General features: G+C 47.0%; 1 protein-coding gene across 1 annotated transcript; it reads right to left on the bottom strand.

Annotated features, from left to right (window-relative positions):
• Positions 1-6,225: 6,225 nt before the first annotated feature.
• Positions 6,226-17,533, bottom strand: LOC308576839 (protein Wnt-4-like). Its single transcript, XM_081176841.1, has 5 exons — positions 17,004-17,533; positions 15,750-15,988; positions 10,991-11,122; positions 9,978-10,120; positions 6,226-6,929 (listed from the first exon to the last, which is right to left on the bottom strand). Exons 1-5 carry the CDS (start codon positions 17,066-17,068, stop codon positions 6,462-6,464), a joined length of 1,047 nt encoding a protein of 348 aa, XP_081032967.1. The 5' UTR covers positions 17,069-17,533; the 3' UTR covers positions 6,226-6,461.
• Between the last annotated feature and the right edge of the window lie 993 nt (positions 17,534-18,526).

Genomic DNA, 18,526 nt, shown 5'->3' with positions numbered 1-18,526 from the left:
TAGGGCTGCTCAGTGTGGTGTCTTCATTTCTGGTGAACATTTCGGTGACTTTGTTTTATCAGATCACAGCCTGCTTGCGAGTCCAGATGTTTCCCCTTAACAAGCCTTAGTCTCATGACCAGAAAGTAAATTCTATGTTCAGAATCTAGCATTAGACAGGCTTGAAATGCGTTACCCAATCTGTCACTTCACTTCCTTTGTCCAGAATTTGATTTCTTTCTAGTTTCAGACCAGATTTGGGCAACCCTACTCACATCGCTTTTAGTTTCTCAAAAGTTTGGCAAAACCTTCCTTCACTTCCTTAAGTTTTTAAGCAAAATAGTCTCTTTTCCATGGACTCTCCCAGGGTCTGCATCAAGTAGCATGTTCTTTCATTTAAGCAGAATTCTAAACAATGAAGTACAGTGGTACCTCGGGTTAAGTACTTAATTCGTTCTGGAGGTCCGTTCTTAACCTGAAACTGTTCTTAACCTGAAGCAGCACTTTAGCTAATGGGGCCTCCTGCTGCCGCCGTGCCGCCGGAGCACGATTTCTGTTCTCATCCTGAAGCAAAGTTCTTAACCCGAGGTACTATTTCTGGGTTAGTGGAGTCTGTAACCTGAAGAGTATGTAACCTGAAGCATATGTAACCCGAGGTACCACTGTATTGTTCCTTTTTTCACAATGACTAGTTCTGGGATGTAGGAATTCTGGGCTGAGCTATAAGTGGACCTTAGACTACACACAACCTTATTAGACAGCGACGCTGTACACAGCATTCCGTTTCACCCCCGCCTGTGTGAATTAATGGTATGGCTCCTGTTCATATGCCTATGAATGAACACAGACATATGGTATTTTAGCAATCAAGCTGCTGTGGCAATACGCTTACAATGTTGTATACAAACATACAATTCCCACTCCAGGATTAATCTCAGAGGAAGAAAACCACTTTCACCAATTTGCAGAAGATGCCAGCTGGTGCTTGCAACATAAAAAAAAAAGTTCTTTTGAAATTGATTTCCCTTTTTAAGTCTTTTTAAAGGGGGAAATCAGTTTCAAAAGAACTTTTGACTTAAAAAGATGCTGAAAGAGATCATTCATGAAGATCAAGCGGGCTTTCTCCTGGTAAGGAAGATGCAAAATAATATTAGAAATGTGATTGATATTTTGGAATATTTAGAAAGCAGGAATGATAAACCAGCAGCACTAATGCGAGTAGATGCGGAGAAAGCCTTTGACAACATATCCTGGCACTTTATGAAAAGATTAATGTAGAGAATGGGTTGTGGAGAGACCTTCTGTAAAGGAATTGAGGCAATATATTCAGATCAGCAAGCTAAACTAATCATAAATGGAAATGTAAAAGACAGATGTAATATAGGAAAAGGGACAAGGCAAGAGTGTCCATTATCTCCATTGTTATTTATACTAGTATTGGAACTGCTAAATAAGAGAATACATTGTACAAACATAAGAGGAATTGTAGTAGGGGAGAAGTCATACAAATTAAAAGCCTTTGCTGATGACCTTATAATCATGACAGAAAATCCAAATGAAAGCTTATTAAAAGTGTTGGAAACAATCAAGGAATTTGGTCAGGTGACGGGCTTCAAACTGAACAGTAGCAAACAGTAGCAAAACAAAATTATTGGTTAAGAATATGGGAGCCCAAGAAAGAGAGGAACTAGAAAGAACTTTGAAACTGACAATCTGTAAGAAAGTAAAATACATAGGAATATGGCTAATGGCAAAAAATATCAATCTATTCCAAGATAACGATATAAAAACATGGGGGGGAAATCAAAAGGAACCTGGAGATTTGGAGTAGGTTAAAATGATCATTCTGGGGAAGAATATCCACCATAAAAATGAAAGTACTTCCAAAAATGCTTTTTTTTTCTTCCAATCAATTCTGATGATAGGGGGATTGGGCTGTGTCAGGGAACTGCCATCGGAGGAACAGGTGGGGAAAGGGCTCACGGAGGCTGGGAGGGACTCAGCAGCTGAAGCAGGGACCAGCAGGGAAAGAGGTGGAACTCTGAGGGAAAGCGAGCAAGAGGGAGGGCTCAGGGACACGTCCAGCGAGAACAGTGGGGGGGTGTCTGAAGCTCCCATAGGGAGACCCATTCCTCGCCGGAAGCTGTCACGCCGTGAGTCCAGAAGACGTGTTTCCGTTAAGGAGCTTTTATGCTGGAAACGATTCCGAAAGCAACCACTGTCGGAATCTGCAAGTGACTAGAGCAGCCATGTCTGAGGGGCTCCGTCACAGACAGAGGTTTGTGGATTTGCACAAACTCTGAGGGACTACGATTTTACGCACAAGCAGCTCATCATCCCATCACAGGCTGCTTCAAAGAATGTCAATGAGACATCTCTAGATTCATCTGGTGGGGGGACGGGGACACCCAGGATTAAGCACAAATTATTAATAAATATAAAAGAAAGAGGGGGATTTCCCCTGCCAGATTTGAAATAATACCACGAGGCAGCCTGCCTCTCCTGGGTCAGAGAATGGTTGCTGTTATGTACTGAAGTTCTCACCCTGGGCCAGCAGGATACTGTAGATAGTTCAGGTCCACATATGCAAATAAGGGATCGAAAGTGACGTTCAGCGATTGGATAGTTACAGAAAATGGTTACTGTTGTGTTCTAGTGGAGCTCTATATAAGCAGGTTGGCTGAACCCTTCAGTTCAGTTCTGTTCTGGCCTGTGAATAAACAAGAGCTGTTTGAAGAATCGCTGTGTCGTCTGATATGTTCACCCACACCTTAACAGTTGCTATGACAGAATATGGATTTATTAGATTTGGAAGGCTTCAATAACCATTATGGATGGCACGCCTATTTAGGGTATGGTAACATTAAGGTCCACAAAGGATTTTTGAGTCATATAAGCAAACTGCTATATGTGGTATGGGCCAAATACAAAGATCTACTTGAACCCCAAACACCGTGGTGTATATCACCCTTAGTGGCATTTGCAGTAAAGAAAAAAATATATGAAAGGAAACTGGCCAACCTATATAGAATATTCTTAGAAGAAGAGGAAAACCAGCTTAGATTAAAAAGTTTCAATGAAATTAGATCACATCTCTCAGACTGGCTCCAATACCATCAACTAAATGAGACATTCAAATCAGATAAAAGGAAGTGTTTTGCTACAGAACCATCTAGATTAGAAAAAGAGAAAAAGTAGGCAATCAAAAGAGAAAACTCTCTCTAAAATGTATAATAATAATAATAATAATAATAATAATAATAATAATAATAATAAAATTATTTATAGCCCGCCCCAGCCAAATCTGGGCTCAGGGTGGCTAACATCAAAATGTTTAATACAGTAAAACATAAAAACAAACAATCGATTTAAATACAGCTTAAAATCAGATTAAAATCAGAATACAATCAGTATAAACTTCTCCTTGAGGTCAAGGAGGAGAAGGTAAAATCTGTGATGGTCAAATGGGCCCAAGACTTTGGATATATAATATAATATCCCAATGGAGCCTTGGGAAAGATTATGGAAGGAAGACCTAAGGTTTATCACGTGCTACACACTGAGAGAGAATTTTATGAAGATGCTATATACTGTATTTTTCACCCTATAGGACGCACTTTTCCCTCCAAAAATGAAGGGGAAATGTGTGTGCGTCCTATGGGGCGAAGACAGGCTTTCGCTGAAGCCTGGAGAGCGAGAGGAGTCGGTGCGCACCGACCCCTCTCGCTCTCCAGGCTTCAGGAAGCTCTGCGCAACCCTCAGGAGACCAACGCGCCTTCGTGCCGGGCTCCCGGGGGTTGCGCGGAGCTGCCTGCGCCCCAGGGCTTCCCGCAGCTCCGCGCAACCCTCCGGAGCCCGGCGCGAAGCCGCGCCCGGCTCCCGAGGGTTGCGCGGAGCTGCCTGTGCTCCAGGGCTTCCCGGAAAGCTGCCTGCATTTCGAAGCCCGGGGCGCGCTGAAGAGCGCGCCTGGGCTTCGGGCAGCTCTCCGCAAGCCTGGGGAGACCGGCGCGGCTCCCTAGGCTTGCGGATAGCAGGCTGTTCTGGGGGCTGGGGTCGGGGGAAGCTCGGGCTTCCCCCGCGCCAGCCCCGTGCCTGGGGGAAAATAATTTTTTCCCCCTTTATTCCCCCCCCAAAAAAAACCTAGGTGCGTCCTATGGGGCGGTGCGTCCTATGGGGCGAAAAATACGGTAGGTGGTATTTAATGCCTTCAAAACTAGCAAAAATGTATAGGAACACCTCAAAATGATGTTGGAGATGTGGTGAGGCAGAAGGCACAATGCTACATATGTGGTGGAACTGTAGAAAAATAAAAGAATTTTTGGAAACAGTTTACAAAGAACTCAAAAATATATTCAAGATTACCTTTGCAAAAAAAAAAAAAACCTGAAGCCTTCCTTTTAGGCATAATAGACATGGATATTCCAAAAAAGGTGAGGAAGATATTTCTCTATGCCGCCATGGCAGCAAAAATTATAATAGCTAGAAACTGGAAAGGAGATGTAACACCAACTAAACTGGAGTGGCAATCAAATTAATTAAGTTTGCAGAATTAGCAAAAATGACGGAAAAATTAAGGGACCTGACTGAACATTTATGAGGACATGTATAGAAAGTATCTCAGGGAGCACTGCAAAAAATTGAACTCGTTGACAGGCCTGGAGTGACTTCTGTAGGAAAGTAGGAAACCATAGAAACTTAATAGAACTAAGATGTATTATTAGTGATAAAGATAAGTGCAACAAACCAAAAAGCACTAAGGAACCGTGATGGGGTGATGGGAAGTCTCCATAGAAGATACGTATTATGAAACTATTATATCTTTTCGTAAGATGTTAAAGTGTTTTCATTGACTGTTTGTTTTCTTTTTGGAATCAATAAACCAAAATATAAAAAAGAAGGAAGGAAGAAACAGATTTCCCTTTAGTAAATAAAACAATTATATTTTCAAATGACTAGCCGAGTTGCATTTTTTAAAATGAAAAATATGGATGGACAGTCCTATTGAAGACTGGGAGAAGGAGAAAGGCATACAATGGCGATCTGTGTTCAAATCCCTAAGGAACACATCTGCTTATTGTGTCCCACGCATGGAGGAAACCAGGGATTACTCTTTTCAGCTGGAGCTCACCGGACCTCAGTTCTGGCACCACTTAGGTGGGTGCCATTGCCATTATAAGAGAGCAACAGAGGCGTTCATGGTGAGTTCTGCCACCTCTTTTTCCAGAAAAATATCACTGGAGGAAACCACTATAAATGGGAAGGGGAAGCCTATTTTAAAAGTACATCTGTACCCACCCCTACCATATAACATCAGGGTTAGGCAACCTAAGGCCCAGGTGCTGGATGTGGCCCAATCGCCTTCTCAATCAATGAGAGCCAGTGTGGTGTAGTGGTTAAGAGCAGTAGTCTCGTAATCTGGGGAACCGGGTTCGCTTCCCCGCTCCTCCACATGCAGCTGCTGGGTGACCTTGGGCTAGTCACACTTCTCTGAAGTTTCTCAGACTCACTCACCTCACAGAGTCTTTGTTGTGGGGGAGGAAGGGAAAGGAGAATGTTAGCCGCTTTGAGACTCCTTAAAGGGAGTGAAAGGCGGGATATCAAATCCAAACTCCTCCTCCTCTTCTTCTTCTTCTTCTTCTTCTTCTTCTTCTTCTTCTTCTTCTTCTTCTTCTTCTTCTTCAATCTGGTCCAGGAATCAGCATGTTTTTACATGAGTGGAATATGTCCTTTTATTTAAAACGCATCTCTGGGTTATTTGTGGGGCATAGGAATTCATTCATCCCCCCCCCCAATACAGTGGTACCTCAGGTTACATACGCTTCAGGTTACATACACTTCAGGTTACAGACTCCGCTAACCCAGAAATAGTGTTTCAGGTTAAGAACTTTGCTTCAGGATGAGAACAGAAATCGTGCTCCGGCGGCGCGGCGGCGGCAGGAGGCCCCATTAGCTAAAGTGGTGCTTCAGGTTAAGAACAGTTTCAGGCTAAGTACAGACCTCCAGAACAAATTAAGTGCTTAACCCAAGGTACCACTGTATAGTCCGGCACCCCACATGGTCTGAGAGATGGAGGACCGGCTCGCGGCTGAAAAAGGTTGCTGACCCCTGGTTCAGATCTTCCAGACTGGAGCTCCTATTCACGCACCCACAAAAGCACACAGACTTCTTTAGTAAAGTCATTTTATTTCTACTCTGCAAGGAAATTAGCTGGCTGCATGTCCTGTGCTCAAAAAACAGAGTGTCCCAAGAAAAACAGAACAAAGCGAACCATTTGGATTGCTGCAGCCTCTGCCAAAAAGACGTCGTCATGGCGGGTACGCTCCTGAAACATGTCCCTCCCAAGCGCTCACACCCAGCTCTTGGCAACGGAGCCTGTCGCCCTGTGACTCACTTGGCTTCTGCCCCTTTGATGGACGAAAGAGTCCCTAGCCAGAGTTTCTGTTTCCTTGGCAAGCGGCCCCTTCCTCTTCCTACCTACCTTCCTAGCGGCAGCGGTGCACTTCCACCAGATGCCGGCATTGCCTACACTTCACTGAGCAGCACCAGCGGAATTTGCAGCTACATCTTTCCACCACCTCGGCTTGAGTCGTGCGAAAGCCACGGCCACAGCAAAGAAGCTCGCAGCCGTCCACAGCGGGGGATGTCCTGTTGCACTGACGTCCTGTGGTGCCAAAGATCCCTCCGCGGGGGTCCCAGTTACAGAAATCCGGGCTGGCCACCAAGTAGACCAAGTCGTGAGTAGCGTAGGGCTTAAAGCGGGAGCTCTTGGGCACCAGCAGCTTTCGGGATCCCACGCGCTTCAGGTGCACTTCCGTGGCGCTTTCGAATTTCTCCTTCAGGAGGTTGCCCACTTGGTGAAACGGGGGCATGACCTTCCAGCACGTGCGGATCTCACAGGACCCCGACACCCCGTGACACTTGCATTCCACCTTCATGTGGGACAGGATGGCCTAGAAAACAGAAGCAAAGATTCCTGGGGCACCTTCAAGTTTCGTGTATGTACTGAGTTGAATAGGATCCAAAATGCAGCAGTCTGATTGGTCCTAGAACAATAGGATTCAGAATGCAGCAGTCTGACTGGTCCTAGAACAATGCAGCAGTATGATTGGTCCGCAGGAGCCACCCAATCCCGCTCCTGATGGAAGTGAATCCGCAACCTGATTGGCCTACAGGAGAATCCCGGAATTAGCCAATCACATGCAGCCCATTGTGTAAATAATGTATATAAAGCAGATACTTTGGGGGAACTTTCATTCCTCCTCACCACTATGAGCTGAATAAAGAGCATGAAATCCACTCTCGACTCCAAGCATATTTCAGTGTAGCAGATGCATCAGGAGCTAGAGCCGTCTGTCATCTGCATGAAGCGAACCTGCATGTACTGGAAATTTTGTGTGTGTTTTTTTCCCCCCCAAACACTCACCATCAGCATGGAAAGAAACTGCATTTGAAAACTATCAAAAGAGAAGGAAAACTTTGGTGAAGTTTTCTTGGATAAGGAGGGAGGTTATTGCTGCATTTACTTAACTTTTGATGTGGCCAAAGGGTTTTGCAAATGCTCTGTCTTTTTATAAAGAGGTTCTCTGGTGGTGTGCATTCTGCAGCCTTCCTAGGTGCCTGCACTTCTTTGAAACCTCTTGATGTACTCAGCTGCACTTTCCTTTAAGTGCAGGAAGTCAGCTGTCCGCTATGTGCCTGCAGCTGTCCGTCATTGTTGGTTTTTTAAAAGTGAAGTCAGTTTACTTTTAAAGTACCGTCGTACCTCAGAAGCCGAATGGAATCCATTCCAGAAGTCCGTTCAACTTTCAAAATGTTTGGAAACCAAAGAACGGCTTCTGATTGGCTGCAGGAAGCTCCTGCAGCCAATCAGAAGCCAAAACGGAAATTCAGGTTCCAAAGAACGTTCACAAACCGAAACACTCACTTCCGGGTTTGCGGCTTTCAGAAGCTAAAACTTTTGACTCACAAGGCGTTCAGGATCCAAGGTACGACTGTAATCTGTGCAGAAAGCTTTCTTAAAAAAGTAAAAAAACAAACAAACAGTAAATGGAAGAACTTTCCTTAAAAGCATAACCAGCAAGTGTATCACTCTCAGGTGCTAGGTAGCTAGCCTTGTTTTCTATACATTCTTTAAAACCCAGAGGATGATGTCATGAGGTAACTCCTCCCATAAGTCCCCCCCCCACCAGATATGGAAGCATGGGCAGGTGGGGGGTGCTGCAGAGCAGCAAATATATATTTAAGGGAAATTATTGCACTGTTGACCACCTCACAACAATAAGATGAGCCCAAGCCTGAGTCCAACAATATTATTAAGAAATTTCAAACCACCATGTAAACAAAGCAAAAGAACAGAAGCATCTCTTACTGGAGAAGAAAACTTTTAGAGAGCGGAAGATCGGATTTGGCAAAGCACTGAATTCAGCTGTGAACATTTTATTGTAGAATCACTGTTTGTTTCCTACAAAGTGCAGACACAGTTTAGATCTAGTGCATATTTTTTGACTGCTGAAAAGTGTTTCTCCAGAAACTGCTTTCATTCTGAAAATAAAAGCTGGTTGAAGGTGGATTCTGCATAAGTGTGAAAACTGATGAAGGTGGTCCCAGCAATGGAGGATGTTTCCACATGGGCCCAGTGATGTTGCTTCTGGGCATGTACAGCAAGATCACAATCACCACTTCCTTCTTCATTCATGTGCAGGGAGGAAAAGGCATGGATAGCATAACCAAGGGGAGAGTTTTCAACTGCATATCAAGAAATCACACCCACCTTTGTGAAGGGCAGGATCTGGAATCAACATAGACTGAATGTTGAGGATGAGCATTTTTTTATTTTTATTATTATTGTTAATAGCTACACCTTTGTGCTACAAACAGGTACATGTGTAGGGGAGGGGAAAGCTTTACCAAAGTATTCCATGCCCTAAAGGGTGGATTCTAGACCAGTGTTTCCCAACCACTGTTCCGCGGCACACTAGTGTGCCGCGAGATGTTGCCTGGTGTGCCGCGAGATGTTGCCTGGAGGGAGGCGGGCGAGTCGGGCGGCGAGAGGCGGGGCGGCGGGGAGAGGCCGCCCAGCGCGGGGCTCTCGCCGTCTGCCTGCCTGGCTGCCTGCGAGCTCGGCGGGCAGCGCCTCCGTCCGCAGCGCCCGCCTCGCGGCTCTCATTCCCTGCCCCTGCCAAAGCTCACCCAGCCAAGCCGCGCTCTCCTTCCTGCCTCGCTTTGCTGCCTCCTCCCCCCCCACCCCCAAAGCTTGGAGGTTCCCCGGCAAGGGGGAGGGAAAAAATTGAAACTTACACTTTTGTGCGTCCCTCCCGGCGTGACGCTGCGCGCTGACGTCACGGGGCTGTAATGGTGGTGTGCCTCGAGATTTTTTTCATCAAACAAGTGTGCCTTTGCCCAAAAAAGGTTGGGAAACACTGTTCTAGACCCTCCAAGTGTCCTATTTTCCAGGGACAGTCTCAGGTTTACAGAAGCCGCTCTGGTTTCTGATTTGATCCCAGAATGTCCTGCTTTTCCTTAGGACATCCTTATTTTCATGTTGGAGGGTATGGAGTTATGCGACCCCCAAGCCAAGGAGATAAGATACAACCTTTAGAAGACATCTGAAGGTAGCCCTGTATGGGGAAGGATTTTTTTAAAATGTTTAATGTTTTATTGTGTTTTTATATATGTTGGAAGCCGCCCAGAGTGGCTGAGGCAACACAGTCAGATGGGCGGGGCAGAAATATTATTATTATAAGGATGTCACTAATTCCTTGGAGAAATGTTGGAGAGTATGTGACAGGAAGCTCCCGACCCCAGTGGTGTAGCGTGGGGGGTGCAGGGTGGGCCGGTCGCACCGGGCGCAACATCTGGGGGTTAGGGTTAGGGGGCGCAAATCCACGGGTTAGGGGGCACAAATTACTTGCCTTGCCCAGGGTGCTGACAACCCACGCTACACCACTGCCCGACCCACCTGAACCAGCAGCATGGGTGAGCCCCATCATGAGACTTACCTTTCTGCCTGCTTCATTGTTGTGCAAGTTCATTAGTACTCTGCTGGAGGAAGCGCCACGGTTCCGCTCCGTGGTGTCCACAAAGGCCTGGGAGAAGGCAATGCCATAGGACAAGTTGTCAGAGCAGCCTGACCACTGGAACCCTGTTGGGTTGGGGAAGAAGAGGGAACAGAGTTCTGTACAGTCTGTACTAAAATACACGTTCAACATTCCGCAACCAGAGCACCTGAATTCTGCAACATGCACAAGTCAGACATATTTGCAGGGGCTTTTAAATTTTATTTTCCAAAAGGTATTTGTTCCAATTTTTTCCTAGTACAGTTGTACCTTGGTTTTTGAACAGCTTACTTCTCAAACGTTTTGGCTCTCGAACGCCGCAAACCCGGAAGTGAGTGTTCCCGTTTGCAAACTATTTTTGGAAGCCAAACGTCCGATGGGGCTTCCTTCAGCCAATCAGAAGCCGTGCTTTGGTTTTTGAACATTTTGGAAGTCGAACGGACTTCCAGAACAGATTCCGTTCGACTTCCAAGGTATGACTGTAGAGGAGAAAGGAAAGAAGGATGCCAAAGTCTTAGCCTCTAACCACTAAAAGTCTTGTCCGACAACCCCATTGGGTTCTGAGGTTCAATCTAGGACGCCTTATACACACACACAGTCCCAGCCCTATTAATTTTTTTTGCAACTAGAAGTCCAAGCAACTTCCTTAAAACCAAATAAAAAGCTGATTCTTATGAGGCATGTAATGTGGTTTTCTGTGCTTCTGCAGAAATGAATCACAGCAGCTCTTCCTCCTAAGGACAAGAACAAAATCAGGGTGCCTATGGTCAGATAGGAGCCTCTCCCTTTATTCTTCCAGTCAAAGCTAATTGCTCTTCCCTTACTCTTCCACATAGCTAGGAACACCAGAGTGATTCCATTCTGAAACTGACATTTCCCCTTGCTCATATTACTCACGCTCTCCTCCTTAGACCGGGGCATGATTACTAGTTCATGCCAGTTGTATTTCTCCTTACCTTCAGGGCTGACTCCTCTGACCTTGCGATCACACCCACACTTTTCCAGTTCGCCGCGGCTACAGGCTCGGGTCACAGCAAATGCGATCCCGGCTGAAGAGACAGCATGAACAAAGGCCGATTCCCGAGTGCCTGCAGAAAAGAATGTAATAATAATAATAATAATAATAATAATAATAATAATAATAATTTATTATTTATACCCCGCCCATCTGGCTGGGCTTCCCCAGCCACTCTGGGCAGCTTCCAAAAGAATATTAAAATACTATAATACATCAAACATTAAAAGCTTCCCGAAACAGGGCTGTCTTCAGATGTCTTCTAAAAGCCTGGTAGTTGTTGTTCTCTTTGACATCTGGTGGGAGGGCGTTCCACAGGGCGGGGGCCACTACCGAGAAGGCCCTCTGCCTGGTTCCCTGTAACTTGGCTTCTCGCAGTGAGGGAACCGCCAGAAGGCCCTTGGTGCTGGACCTTAGTGTCCGGGTAGAACGATGGGGGTGGAGACGCTCCTTCAGATATACTGGACCAAGGCCGTTGTATTAGCAGAAGGGCTGATGAGAGGTGGCTTAGATGGCTCAAGCCCCAGGCCCTATCCCTTTCTTAAAGCATTTTTTGAGTGCTGAATTTGGGAGGGGGGCACTGCAAAGCAGAGGGCCGGTGATCCCCCACCCACCCCCTTTATTCCCAAGAGGCAGCTCTACAAATAAATTAGCCTATGCAAATGTGTGTTGTGAGGCTTCTACCCTGAGTCTTTGCAGTGCCCAGGAAGGCCTCTGGATGTATGAGAATGTGTGTGTATGTCCATGTACCCCTTTGTATATAGAGTGCACCCTTTACTGTCTCCAGTCTAGGTGAATGGTTGCCATTTATTTGGGGGTGGGGAGCCAAACACTGCACTTGGGAAGTAGAGGGAAGTGAGGGGCAGGTGGGGCTTGTCAGCCTGGGAAACGGTAGCCCATCTAGGAGAAGGAAAACTCTGATCCTAAAGCTCCGCTGCCTTGTGGGATATCTTTGGGAGAAGAAAAACCCAGCAGTAAGCCCTACACAAATCCAGTGGCATCCCCAAGATGGTTGGATGGTGCCTTGTCCTGCAGCCAAGCTCTATGAAATATTCTCAGAGTCAAGTGCGAATTTCATGCTCTTTATTCAGCTCGTGGTAGCAATGAATGAAACTTTCCCCAAAACGTCTACCTATATATACATTATTTACACAATGGGCCCCATGTGATTGGCTAATTCCAGGCTGCTCCTGCAGGCCAATCAGGTTGCTGATTCACTTCATCCAGCAGCCTGATTGGCTGCTTCTGAAGGCCAATCAGGTCACTGATTCACTCCCACCTGGAGCTGGATTGGATGGCTCCTGCGGACCAGTCAAACTGCTGCATTCTGGATCCTATTGTTCTAGGATTCAGCTCAGCACATAACACTCTACTTTCTGCGTTTTGCTCTACTTTCCTTTGGACCCCATCAGCAAGGCTGGGGTGGGGCTGGTTGTCTGGGCAGCCCTGCACCTCCATACACACTTCCCAGGCTTGCGCTCTGGGGAGGTCACTTCGGTTCTGCTAATGCGAAAGTTTGACTTCACCCCCAATGGAGGTGCACTCCATGGTCTCTCAAGACAGACGCTAGCAGTATGGGCAAAGCCCAACCCTTTAGTGGCAGGTTCCACGCTTTTGAGGGTGTGTGTGTGGATTTGCAGACTCTCCAATTGTCCCTATTTTCCTGGGATGTCCCTAATTTAGAGAAGCTATTCCAGTTTCTGATTTGATCCCTGAATGTCCTGCTTTTATTTAGGATGTCCCTATTTTCATTGGAGAAATGGAGGGTACGGCCTTATCTGACCCCCAAGCCATTTGAAGCCAATCCTGTACAGGGAAGTTCTTTAAATGTTTAATGTTTTGTTGTGTTTTTATATACGTTGGAAGCTGCCCAGAGTGGCTGGGGCAACCCAGTAAGATGTGTGGGGTATAAATAGTAAAATTATCATTATGAAATGGGACGTCCCTGTTTTTCATCGGATAAATTTTGGAAGGTATGGATTTGTGTGTGCATGCAATGTTCATTCTTATAGAGATATACAGTGTACCCACACCCAGAAGGCCTTTGCAGTATGAAACCTTATCTTAAATAGGTATTTCACGAGTGTCTTTTGGGTGGAATCCTCTCCCCAAATTTCATCCATCCTTTCTTCACTGTCAAGACACAAGAGCATCACTGAGCCACTGAATAAAATGAAGCAGTCTAAATTCAGAGGTAGTTGAGGAATCCAAGCAGAAAGATGACATCCATGACAGAAAGATTTTGCTAGTGTTTATTCCAAGACCTCTTACTTGCAAGATCTCCCTTCTCAGCGACGCCTTTTTGGAGGAATGCTGAGGAAACATCTGCACGAAGCTTTTCCCTCATCATTTCTCTTTGTTCCTGCTCTAGTTATATGGCTTAGTCTGGTTGCTGTAGAAAGTTGGGCAGGCACCATATGAACCAAGTTCCTTATATTAAGTACTGCATAACAGCATAGCAACCAAGTTCCCTTGCCAGAAATATGAAACTCTGTGGAGTCCTGCTGTGGTACCTCGGTATTCAAGCATCTCAGAAGCTAAACGTTTCAGTTTTCAAACACTGAAAACCCAGAAATCCGCTCCACTTCCCAGTGGGGAGGAGTTGCGGTGGACCGCATGGCCACCCACTCCCCACCAGGGGCAGGGGACTTTGTCCCCCGTTGCCTGGGGGATCCCGGCCACATCAGAGCCCGGCCAGCCAATCCACTGGCCATGGCCGTTTAAACAGAGGAGCGAGCCAGAGGACTTCCTCTTTGGCTCACTTCCTCAGTCACCCGCCCTCCCTCCCTATTTTGCAGGTTAGGCAATGGCCTTGCTATGGACTTCGGTTGGTCACCTTGGTTGTCCGAGGGACCTGGTAGGAATTTTTCCACTTGGCAAATTGGCACTGGCCACTTGGTTTTCGCCCACCTCATAGCAATCGTCACAACTTTGTTAGGGTTGCGGTTAGGCATTGTTTGACCTTGTGTGGGGGAGGGGAGGTGTGGCCATCACCTGCCCCTCCATGCTTAATGGTATTCTGTTAAAGGAATCCGGGGTGTTGATCTAGTCTGAAGCCCGGCTGGGAGGCTAAGGCCTTGACACGACCCCGACGGGAACACCAGGGGGAGCTTGAGTTGGTTCGCATCGACAGGGCTCCCCCTACCAGTGGTTTACCCTTACTGGACTCCCAGCGTGACGGACAGGAGTCAGATACAGTGGTGCCTCGCAAGATGAAAATAATCCGTTCTGTGATTCTCTTCGTCTAGCGGTTTTTTCGTCTTGCGAAGCAAGCCCATTGACGGATTAGCGGCTTAGCGCTATTAGCAGCTATTAGCGGCTTTTAGCGGCTTATCTGCTGATCGGATCAGCTGATAAGCGGCTTAGCGGCTTAGAAAAGGGGGGGGGAGGGAAAAAAACCAGCAGGAACTCGCAAGACATTGTCGTCTTGCGAAGCATGCCCATAGGAAATTTGTTTTGCGAAGCACCTCCAAAACGGAAAACTCTTTCGTCTAGTGAGTTTTCCGTCTTGTGAGGCATTCGTCTTGCGGGGCACCACTGTATAGTCAGGTCCAATCAATGCCTAAGCCAGTACTGCTCACATTCTGTAATTTCAAGAAAGTTGTGGCCAAAATTTGCCCAATAACATAAACCTAATATCTGTGTCCTTGTGTGAGTTATTTCCAACAAGGGGGTGGCTGCGGGGTCTCGACACGCAAATAAATGCTCCCGTTTTCGAATGTGCCTTGGAAGTCAAACAGCTTCCGCTGTACTTTTTTCAATTTTCTCCATTGACTTTGCTGACCGTCCTTTGTGCCTCAGTTGTCAAATGTTTCGGAAGTCGAACGGTCTTCCGGAACAGGTTAAGTTTGACAACCGAGATACCACTGTATGCCAATTTAGTTCAGATTCTATATTGGGTTAGGGTTCCATTTGCTGTTACTATAAGAACCCAAGCTGATACTAAGAATATGTGGTTTAGATGGGAGTGGTGTAGTGGTTAGAGTGTTGGACTAGAACTAGATCAGAGTTCAAATCCCCATGCATTCATGAAGTGTGCCGTGTGACCTTGGGCCAGTGGAGCTGTGGACACACCATACATTTAAATCACATGGCATCCCTCAAAGAATCCTGGGCACTGTAGTTTAACCCCTCACAGAGTCACAATTCTCAGCCTCCTTAACCAACCACAGTTCCCATAATTCTTTGGGGGAAGTCATGTGCTTTAACTGCTGCCAACCTAGCAGTTCGAAAGCACACCAGTGCAAGTAGATAAATAGGTATCACTCCGGCGGGAAGGTAAATGGCGTTTCTGTGCGCTGCTCTGGTTCTCCAGAAGCAGCTTAGTCATGCTGGCCACATGACCCAGAAGCTGTACGCCGGCTCCCTTGGCCAGTAAAGCGAGATGAGCGTCGCAACCACAGAGTCGGCCACTACTGGACCCAGTGGCGTAACGTGGGTTGTCAGCACCCGGGGCAAGGCAAGTAATTTGCGCCCCCTAAACCGTGGATTTGCGCCCCCTAACCCTAACCCCCAGATGCTGCGGCCGGTGCAGCCGGCCCCCCCTGCACCCCCCACGCTACGCCACTGACTGGACCTAATGGTCAGGGGTCCCTTTACCTTTACCTACATGTGCTTTAAAGAAAAGAAGGGATACAAGTGTATTAATTGATTGACTGAGTGACTGGTATGCCCTAGTCATGTTATTAATGAAGTCTGACCTTGCAGAATAACTTTCCCGAAAACCTGCAGCCCCTGCAGGGTGGAGCAGTTCCAGGGGCGGTTGCGAAACTGGTGCTGGCACTCTTTGAGGGCCACCTCAGCACCATGCTTTACCGAGTCCATGGCTTCCGCTTGGCGATGGCATATCCTCACTTGCTCCTGTGACAAACCCTTCAAGCTTTCGCAGGCGCTGGGGTCTCTCACAAGCCCTCGGAGGGACGGCTGTTTAGCCAGGTATCTATGCAAAAGGGAGGGCAGGGACGGGGAAGCATTGGAGACAAGATTGTTAAACAGTTTGGGGAAAGGGGAATCAATCCCCTCGCCCATGTCATTATGACCCAGCTGCATTTTTCTTGCAGGTGGCAGCATTTCTGCATTCCTCGGCGATTCCCCCGTTATGTACTGAAGTTCTCACCCTGGGCCAGCAGGGGGATACTGTAGATAGTTTTTGACTCAGGTCAACATATGCAAATAAGGGATCGAAAGTGACGTTCAGGGATTGGATAGTTACAGAAAGTTGTTACAGTTATGTTGTACTGGAGCTCTATATAAGCAGGCTGACTGAACCCTTCAGTTCAGTTCTGTTCTGGCCTGTGAATAAACAAGAGCTGTTTGAAGAATCGCTGTGTCGTCTGATATGTTCACCCACAACTTAACACCCACAACTTAACACCACCCACAACTTAACACTATTCAACAGAATACAGTGGTACCTTAGGTTACAAACACATTGGGTTACAAACACTTTGGGTTACAGACTCCGCTAACTGGGAAGTAGTACCTCGGGTTGAGAACTTTACCTCAGGATGAGAACAGAAATCACACGATGGTGGTAGCAGGAGGCCCTATTACCTAAAGTGGTACCTCAGGTTAAGAAGGGTTTCAGGTTAAGAACGGACCTCCGGAACGAATTACGTTTGTAACCAGAGGTACCACTGTAGTTGAAGCAAAGTGAAGTCATCCGCCTCAAGCCCTGTGACTGCAGTTCTCCTTTGGAGCGTGTCCCTCTCACTTTCCTGTGAATTAATCCCACAGGAAGTATCGTCCACCAACCCCACCCCTTCCTCTAAAATCCCTTTGTGAAGTTTTGGCAAGTGGCAAGCCGAGTAGCTCAGTCGGCAAGAGCACAAGGCTCTTAATCTCAGGGCTGAGTCCCACATTGAGCAAAAGACTCCTGCATCACAGGGGGTTGGTCTAGATGACCCCAGGATCCCTTCCTACTCTGCCATTCCGTGATTCTAGGGTTTACTTACAGCCAAGTCACGGCGAGGGCATGGTGCACCAAAGCCAGCACTGAGCAAAGGTAGACACTTTCCATCTTGCTACTTTGCCAGATAATGAACTCTCCCTCTTCTTTGCCTTCCTTCCCCAATTCTGCTGAAGGCTTACTCCAAAAGCAGTCTGGCAGCTGGGCAGAAAGCAAATATTCCGGCCCGATTGGAAACCATGTTAGCTGCTCCTCTTCATCCACGCTGACATCTCACTTACTGAGAGGCATTCATTGCAGGGTTCTCAGCCAGCGACTCTGATCGGCTCACCCACTGATTCACATATCTGGACCGCAACATAAAGAATTTTTTAAGTGGGTTCTCTTAAGCCCACTCTGAAGATGGATGCTTTATATTTTCTCGCAAACTCTTCCTTCTTCAACCCCAGATCTTCACGCCACAAACCATGCAAGATCATTACAGGGCAGAGTTCCCAACTCAACTGAGCTCTTTGTTACTTCAAAATCCTGCTGGCATTAGATGGTTGTCGCTCAGGATCACAATCCTTCTCTCCGCTTGGCTCAGCTGCCCAGCTCTTCCTCCTTCAACCCACCAGTCCGATTAAGCACTCAGGCAAGACCCCAGTGCTGGTTCTCAGGAAGGGAGAGCAGAGGGGAGCCTGGGCTGGCGAGAGACTTGGCTGTCCTGCTTGGCTCCCTTGCAGATGTGGAGATGCCTCCGTTCTATCCTACGGCCCTCATGGTGACAGCAAACACAGACAGCGCTGCCTGCTGCTCGCCAGGCCCTTTCGCTCTTTCCCTGCTGGTGATTTTGCAGCCCCTCCTAAAACTTTGGACACAGAGGCAGCTGTGTGGGAGACAAACGGTGACACTTCAAGCAAAGCCGACCCTAGTTTATGGGAATCGCTTATTTCCCACTGGGTCAATTTGCTTTCCTCCTAGTCAAAGGCTGGGATGTCTATGGAAACTGGGCAGAATTTAAACTCTTTAAGCTGGGTAGGGAGAATCTTGACAGAAATCAATTCCCTTCAGAAATCGCTGCTGTCCTTCTGAGGAATCCGAGGGAAGCTGGACCTTGTATTGTCAGTTGCAAGAAGACACTCGCAAGAGACAAGGCAGATATTATCTGCCTTTTAAAGGTAGTGCATGCTCCCTTCTCCCTCACCCACCACACGCCACCCCAGCACATGATACGGGTGACAAAACTTCTTGTTTTCTGCTTGTGGATTTGACTGATTGTGCCTTCACAACGGCGTCGCTAAATGTGTGAGAGGCAAGAGAGCCTCCTCATCCCCGATACAATAGTTGTGAGCGAGGCTCATTTTAAAATGAGGAGGTTTTACTTTGCCCCCCATCTGCACTATATGTTTAAAGCAGTATGATGCCACTTTAAACTGTCATGGCTCCTCCCAAAGAATCCTGGGAAATGTGGTTTGTGAAAGGTGCTGACAGTTGTCAGGAGGCCCCTGTTCCCTTAAGAGCTACAATTCTTTAAGTGTTAATCCATCTTCTTGGGGGACTCTGAGAACTGCACCCCTGTGAAGGGAA

The sequence above is a fragment of the Podarcis bocagei genome (assembly GCF_964188305.1).
Source record: "Podarcis bocagei genome assembly, chromosome: 17".
NCBI classification, from domain to species: domain Eukaryota; kingdom Metazoa; phylum Chordata; class Lepidosauria; order Squamata; family Lacertidae; genus Podarcis; species Podarcis bocagei.
This window is presented reverse-complemented; position numbering and strand designations above follow the sequence as displayed.

Bases quoted from the DNA above. Each gene is read 5' to 3' on its own strand.
- LOC308576839 (XM_081176841.1), bottom strand. From the start codon at position 17,068: ATGGAAAGTGTCTACCTTTGCTCAGTGCTGGCTTTGGTGCACCATGCC. The intron at 15,989-17,003 runs GTAAGTAAACCC...CCTTTTGCATAG, and splicing joins GCCCTCGCCGTGACTTGGCT to ATACCTGGCTAAACAGCCGT. The intron at 10,121-10,990 runs GTAAGGAGAAAT...CCAACCCAACAG, and splicing joins CAGAGGAGTCAGCCCTGAAG to GGTTCCAGTGGTCAGGCTGC.